This window comes from Phaethon lepturus, unplaced genomic scaffold, assembly GCF_000687285.1.
Source record: "Phaethon lepturus isolate BGI_N335 unplaced genomic scaffold, ASM68728v1 Scaffold33312, whole genome shotgun sequence".
Lineage (NCBI taxonomy): Eukaryota > Metazoa > Chordata > Aves > Phaethontiformes > Phaethontidae > Phaethon > Phaethon lepturus.
In genome coordinates, this window is record NW_010524633.1 from 824 (window position 1) to 8,996 (window position 8,173).

At 39.5% G+C, this 8,173-nt stretch overlaps 1 protein-coding gene across 1 annotated transcript; it reads left to right on the plus strand.

Moving 5' to 3' along the window:
* Positions 1-1,057: 1,057 nt before the first annotated feature.
* On the plus strand, positions 1,058-6,800 carry LOC104615672 (chromosome unknown open reading frame, human C2orf76; the record flags this gene model as incomplete). Its single annotated transcript, XM_010282510.1, has 4 exons — positions 1,058-1,190; positions 2,945-2,995; positions 6,544-6,581; positions 6,719-6,800. Coding segments are annotated over exons 1-4 (304 nt in total), but the record flags the coding sequence as incomplete, so codon positions are not given.
* Positions 6,801-8,173: the final 1,373 nt, after the last annotated feature.

Genomic DNA, 8,173 nt, shown 5'->3' on the forward strand with positions numbered 1-8,173 from the left:
CCTTGATACCTGCATGATGGTGGGGCACTAAAATAATCTCACCCCACAGCAAGAAAGGCAAAAAAAACCAAAAGAAAAAGACACCAAGAAAAGAATGTAAAGGGATGAATAAATAAGAGAATCCCTTGCAGGACTGGAAGTGGTGACTGGAGTGGCTGCTAAGGGATAGGAGATGTAGAGGTTGTGCCCCTGACTGATGTTGTAGCACTTAGACTGCAGTCTTTGTGCATTGCTGCAGCAGCCATGGCGGTTTAGCATGTGACCAGAAAGCAATGTTGTTGAGGAACACCCAGCACCAAAACCAGAGAAGATTGCCAAGGTAGGAAATAGCTCATTTTCCTGTGGAGAGAAAGAACCCCATGACACAATGCTTGGGCTTGTTTGAAGAGGGGCTCGGTTTGATAGGCGATGCCATTGTAGGTTCTGCTCTCTGTGAAAGTACTATAAGCCCTGTTGAGCCATTCTAGAGACCTACTATTATAAATTAAATTAAACCCCTTAATTATGTAGTAGTATACCAGGAGAATTATTTGCATGTGTTCATGGGGGACATTTTTCCACTTTCTGTAGGGAAGTGAAAATGAGCATTGTCTAAGAGCTTAGGCATTTTTCAGGGTATTATGCTCTTTACAACATAAGTATATTAAAAAGGTTTTGTTCATGTTAGTACATTTTTTTAGAGCACAAGGTCACTCACCCAGCAGGTGAAGTCTTCAGTCACTTAAAACCCAAACAGCATACTTGCATTTCTCCATAACACTTTTGTGTGTTTAATATGGAGTCTGGTGCTGTAGTACACAGCACAGGCACAAATACTGGACTATTTGGGGTGCAGTATCAATAATATCCTAGGTAACCCTGTTTGTTTTGAGATCCTGTTACTGCTTCTATAGAAATACTAAAAGTGAAGTCCCGAAAGACAAAATGTTACTGAATTTCTTGCCGTGTTTTAATCTTTGCATGAGGCCTAACTGCACCTTGTTTTCTAGCTGTGCTTGTACACAAAGGCAATAATTCCTCTCTTTAATGTTTTCCAGGTTATTCAGAATCAATTCTCATGTCAGCAGAAAGCTCAACCATCACAGTCCGTCTTGTTCGTTCTTTTGAACACCGGAACTTCAGACCTGTGGTGTATCATGGCGTTAACTTGGATCAGACAGTAAAGCAGTTCATTACTTTTGTGCAGAAGGGTAAGGGGCCGTTGTCTTATTCATTCGTTTCAGTCCCATGTGTTGCTGTCTCTGCAAAAGAAAGTGGAGGGGAGCAAATGAATGTGAATTCTGTGGCTTTGGTTAGAGATGCCAGATTTGTGTTTACCTCCCCTGTGTGCTCTCCTCCCTTGGATGAGAGGTCTGGAGTTAATAAGGGCTTCCATGGTCAATGTGCCATGCCTAAATTTGGGAATAATACTCCCCCTGCCCAAATCCCTGTGTTTAGTCAAAAAGAGACCAGAGCATTGCTGCATTTGGCTTAGTGCCTCATGCTCCTTGAGTGGTGCTGTCAGGCAGCTATTCATAAATTAACAGGAGTAAATTAATAGAATTTAGAGAGCCTTTGATCCTTAGGAACTGCACCAATATGTGGAATGTGGGAACACGAGTCTGTTTGTTATTAGTGAGAAGAGAGGATTTTGAAAAATTGTTTTGGACACTGTGAGGTCTCACTGTGCATGTTTGCTTCTGAGTTTCTGTCTCCCTCTTGAGCTTTGTGGTGCAGATTTACTCATCTATGGGTTTTATGTTTTAGAAGCCTGGTTGAAAGTGACAGTGTATCTAAAAGTTAATTAATGGAGACCAGCCCACGCAGGGACTCAGTAGTTAGGGTGTTACCCTAATCTTGCAGGTGTATTTCTACACACCTAAATGGAGACATTCAAAGGGTGCAGAATAACATAATTTGATTTTTTTGCATGAGGTCAGCTTAAACAAGTCTCAAACTGTTACAGCTGTTAACATTTGAGCAACTCCTAGGACATTGCCCTGGGCCTCAACAGCTGTGTTTTCAGCAACTTCCATGCTTCTAGACAGTGACAGGCATGGCAAGATCTTAGGATGCTTTTAAAATACTACAAGCATTTTCAGAACATATGGTACAGCTGCTATTATGAAGAATAAAATACAAAACAATGCTAAGAAACTTGCTTTTGATGTATGCAGTATTGCAACTCACTGTTATTTGAGACAATGCTAGTGTCTTGAACAAGACTTTTTGGAACCTTCATTCCACACATGGATGTATGGTGCTTGTTCCTGGTCCAAAAGCAGCCAGGTTCCTTCCTTTACTGTAATCTGTTTTGAAGGGGGAGTTTGAGACAAATTGTTAAACTACTGATGAAATTATGGTTTCAGCTGCCTTGCTGCTGAGCACCTTACAAGTGGCTGGGCCTTTCAAGGCCCTGGTTAAATCCCTGGGTGTCACTGGGAACACTGGCACCAAGGAAGGTGTTACTGTTCTTGCAGCGGCTTATGGGCTGTGTCCTGCATGCAGCTAAAGAGTTAATTTTCTACAGTTTGGCTTCCTTTTTTGTGGCTGGTTCACATGGCTGTGCTTACTGAACGATTCAGTTATGAATGACAGTTGTCAGCTGTTTTTGCAAGGTGGAAAGAGATGCTGTGCAAACCATTGACAGGATGTTCCTGGCAGATTTCTGAAGGATCAGACTCCCGTGATCATATCCTGATTGCATCGACTCACAGTCCTCATGTGTCATTTTGTTCAGGGGGACTTCATGCTCAAGTGAAGTTAATCAGATACGGAGTAACTATAGAATCTGAGCCAAAGGTTGTGTTTTAGTATTCAATGCTCAAACAAGTCTCCTGTCCTGTGGATTTATTTTGCTGTCAAGGGTGCTCAGGATGTATGCATGATATAATGGAAAATAAAATACTGGGGAGAAAATAAAAAAAGACAACTTTGTTTTAACTTGGTGCTTTTATTTTAATAGATGTGCCTTCAAGAACAGGACTTCCTCCTCCTTTCAAAAATTACAACTATGGTATGTGTTTTGTTTTTTTCTTGTTTTAATTCCTGTAAAACACAGACATAATATTTTATACCAGTTTCTATACAATTTAGAAGACAACTGCTCTAGAATACTCATGCTGGTGACAGTGCTTGCCTACACTTGCAACTCTATCCAGCTCTTGTAGCCAGAGTTATGCCACTGGGATCACATCTACAGAAGTTGACCATTATTTTGAAGTTCTGTATTAATCTTTGAATTAGGCTACATACATTATTTACTAATTGGTACTGATGGGTTTTGGTATAAATTTTTTATTAGTTTTATAAGTGCCTTTTAACTCTGATTTTATTCTAGTGAACAGCTTGTGATCTGAAATTGTAGTTCTTTGTGTGCTTATGTATTTCAGTATCTATTTACTAACTGTGAAGTCAGAAAGAATGGTGAAGTGGGAGCTGAAGGCAGTAAATGGAAAATGCTTAAGACTTACATACTTAAATAATTTACACGACAAGAGAAGCAGCAGAACTTTGCTCAAAGTAGATATGAAAGCTCTTAAATACAAGCTGATGCAATAGAATAGCCTGGTGTGAAATTCAGGCTGACTTTATCCTCTAATGTAAAGCTATGTGTATATTTCCTTTCTGTGAAGATTTGAACATGTGCAATTCATCTGTTTAGGACAGAATTTACTTTCAAAATAGACTAAATTACTTCCTTGCTTGGAGTTTGTTAACTCGGATGTCAGTAACGTATCTTTTCCTAAACTTGGCAATGCTGAAAGTTCCCTTGGAGTTTTGCTGCAAGTGATCCTCTTCATCTCATGTTCTTAGAGTTGACAAACTCCTTCCACTACTGTGATTCAAAGAATTAAATGAGGAACTTACTTAATACATGTGAATGGTAATAGACTCTATTTGTCTATTAAAAAAAAAAAAAAAAAAAAAGCCAAGCATTTCATTCTGTGTTCTTGCTTATGGTGAAACAGAAAGTGTAAAATGAAAGCAGGGAAAAAAAGAGTTAGGGATTAAGGTTTATGATGCATCAGTGGCAAGGACTTGAATTTACTATTCTTTTTAGTATATTACTTAAGGTCTTAAAATCTAGGTAACTGCAAGTTTGAATTTGAAGGTGCCATTCCTCTTCCTAATATCTGTGGCTTTGGCTAGATGAGAGGGTCCCTATGGATGACTGCTGCTATCAGTTGTATTCCTGGTGCTGCCTATCCCTGCTGCTAGTTTCTTTCATTACTTAGAGGATCAGTGTAGTTTTTTCCAAGGCATATGTTGTGGCTGAGCACCTGATTATGCTGTGTAGGACTGAGCATAATGTGGGTGAAAAACAGTGCAGAACTTTAAAACCTGTTACACCAGTTAAGTGGGCGCCTACTTTTAGTGGGATGGTGCTAGCTGTCTGGAAATTTTCACGCAGAAGAATCAAAGCCAAGTTCCTCACCTTCCCCTCAGGCTGTGAATCATCCAGGTTCATGTTTTTGGCATCTCTTATGTGCTCTACTGTCTTTCTTATGTTTTGGTGATGAAAGCACAGTGAGACTTCTGCATGATTAGTGCTAGTAAGAGTGAGATTTTTCCTTATGCTTTGTTTGGCAGCACCAGAAATCTCAGTTGGACCTGTCTGTCTCTCACCTTGTGTTTGTTTTGGCATCCTTCTCTCCAGAATCCAGCACCACTTTGTTCTCTTGGTATCATCTATAATTCCATCACATTTTTCCTCTTGGCTTGGTGCTCTAACTCACATCTCAAAGCTTATGATTTCCATTTTCTCTTCATTTCTCAGTACACATCATTTTTGCCCTTGGTCTAGAAGTCTTCTCAGTCAATCTTCTCATCTTCCTACTTGTCATTGCCATCTTTTCACTGATGATGGAAGCCTGGGTGCCAACTTGTCTCATAAGCTGCTTCTCAATTTATTTATTTTTTCCATGAATGTGGAGCAATATGGTAGATACTTCACAGAATCTGATTTAGAAGGTGATTTCTTATCTGTTGTTACAGAAGATCTATTACCAGAAAAGGAAAGGTAACAAATCTGGGAATATGATTGAGTGGGACTAAATTGGGATGAAATAGCAAAGGCAATTGAGAGGACATATAAACCTTTTTAGGTAGGATGTGAAGAGACTGTAGTTTCATCTCTGTAACAGAGTTAGGGAAACTAATAGCTCATATGAAGACATGGTAAACTGCTGGATGCCTGTGGTGGAGCTGTGAAGAAGTAAAATTGAGACAATAGTTCAGAGAACAACTGAGCAAAGACTAGGGAAAAGGGGATGTGACAAAGTAGATGGAGAAGCTTAAAACTAACAGGCAGAGGCTGGATTGTGTTTGCTGTGTTAGAAAGGTTTCATGACTGCAATATGTTTTGCTGTGATTGCTTGGTCTTTTTGCAATGCTTCTGTGCAAGATGGATCTGGGAACTGCAATATGTGTCTTGCTTCTAATACTGCAATTGAGTACAGCATGCCAAGACTGCCTTTTCAGTGACCTCTGCAGTGGGAATACAGAGTAGTTTTGACCTTCTGTAATGTTTTAAATAAAACATTCAAAATGGGCCGGAGTGGTGTGGAAGCAAACTACTGAATGGGAATGTGATCTCTGCTATTCTGAACAGCTGAATACTTGCTCTCTGTAGTTTGAAAGTCATTTTAGCATGTATTTAACTTTCGTGCATCCTTCTCTTACGAGACTATTTCAACATGTTGTGTTCAGTTAATGCACAAAACCAAACTAGAACAGAAAATGAGCAGGCCAACAGAACTGTTTTTTGCCTCGTTGCTGGGAAGGGATTGATGTGTTATTCTGAATTTGTTCAAACACTGAGGCTTTTTTTTTTTTTTTTTAGTGCTGCATGGGCGTTGTCTGACTTCCGTTCCCTCTGGATCTTTGCACTCAGCTGGTTGCTTTAGTGACCACATTATTTTCCCCAGTTTTTCACTTCTGTTAACAAAGCCCTGACCACATTGCCAGAGGAAAGCAATATTTCTTTTTTTGTATAGTATAATTTCTTAAAGTGCTACACTGTGAAAACATGTCAGAGATAATTAGTATTGAAGAGGTTATAGCATTAAAAAGAGGAGAGGCTGTATGTGTTCATGGAAAATGGACTTAACACACTTTCTACATGGGTGCTTTCTTCCTGAGAAGGAAAATCTCTAGGACTGATCTGAAGTGGTCAGGTTATTGTATCTTCATCACTTGCTGCCTATCAACTTAATTGTAGTAGTTGACAGTGCCTAACTGCTGTTTGTCCTGCCCTAACTGGCATTTAAATTGATGTGTTTTTACTGACAATTGGATGGTCATTAGTTAGTTATTGTAATTCAGCCAGCAGATGGAAGCCAAATAGGATGTGGTACCTCACTGTTACATTGACTGGTTTAAGACTGTGGCTGCAGGACTGGAAAATTAAGACATTTTTTCCTCTTTTAGACTGAATACACAAAATTGTTGTTAGTAAAAGATTTTGAACCTTACCCCTTTGTCTCTCCTTCCCCAAGTACAGCTTTCAGTGTTACTTGCCTATTAAGCCTTATTTTAGGAAAACATTGTATTTTCTTTCAGATACAATGAAGATTATTCACCAAGCACACAAATCTAAGGTATGGTGGTTAGCTGTATTCTTCCCCTTCTACATGCTTTAATGCAGGCATATCTCTGCACTGTCAGAGAAGGCTGGGGCAGACACAGTCAGCAAGTTCTTACTCGCATCTTTGTATTCTGGTTCTCTGATTTGTAGACTGGTGAACTTGTAGTGAGTTTGGAAGATGATGACAAACTCATTTTGAAAGAAGACAATACGCTGAAAGCAGCTGGAGTAGGTAGGAGTACATTTGTATTGACTGAAGGTGCTGTTCATTGTGGTTGTCATTAAACTGATAACTGGCTGATTATGTTTGGATAGCCTGCTGAAAAGTAAATGCTATTCCTGATGCTCTTTACACTACTTGATAATTATTCAGGGGAGAAGCGGGGGTAATGTACATTCAAATCATTGGACTGAGGGCAGCGGGTATCTGCACTCCAAATGTTCAGAATGCAAATTGTGATTTTTAGAGGGTATGCTTATAATTCTGCTGAGAGTAATTTTAAATGATTGACAGATAGGTTATTAGTACCATGTCTGCTTAGTCTTATCAGTAACATTTAAACTGATGTTTTGGTTAGAAATGTAAGTAGTGGAACCAGCATGGAATAATGAAATAAGATTAGATTTGTTTAATGTGCAGCATACAGTGCTTGATAGCCGGATTGCTCAGGAAAGCTCAAGCAGTATCATTTAGAGAATGTGCTGAACATAGCAAAGACTTGAAACTTGACCTGATTTCTCACATTTTGACAGGAGACTACATATAGGGCATGTCTTTTGGTAATAATGTAAAGAAATGTCTGTCATGATAAAATTGATGGTCCCTGGATGTCCTTTGGGCTTCTCATAAATGCGGCTGAATGACTTTGTGACAGCAGGGTACTTAAGGGATGTAGTTGCATTCCACCTTGGTATGGACATTCACTCATTTGAATCTGATTTGCCTAGCTGGAACGCATAACTGCCTGCGCTCTAAGTGCAGGGGTGTTGCAGAGAAAGCTCGGTCCTGTTCCTGATGTCCTCTGATTGCTCCCCAGCTAGTGAATGGGATTTCTTTCTCATAGGGTTCTTGGCTCTTTTGTTTCCTGCCATTTACTTCCCGGTTTTAAGTGACTTGGGATGTCTCTTTAATGTTTTTCTCTCAATCCGGCTATCGAGTGCACTGCAGCTGGTCTCAGTATACCTCTCCTAAAGGTCTTTGGGTGTTCCTATGGTATGAGTGATGGTTATTCTCTGGCTGTTTGCACTAAACCAGGTCTTTTATATGGAGGCAGGGGGAAAGGTTCCTCAGGAAGGATGATTACTGGCACTCAAGTCTTACAGATTTGTAATATAGTTAGCAGAAGATTCATTTAAGCATGATTTTTTTATTTACCTAAGGCATAAGAGGCAATGCAGTTCAGGAGAGGGACTAATGACAGTGCCAGATGTTGAATTAGAAATTATATTGTCCAGAGCTGCCTTCTTTCAAAAAGGTACTGATAAATATTTGTGTATATTGCCCATCTTTGAAACTAGGTTTGTAGCTACAACAGTGAAACTGTTGGATGTTATCTTGAAAAAGGTGTCAAAACATCAGAGTAAATGTTACGACAAAAGGAAATC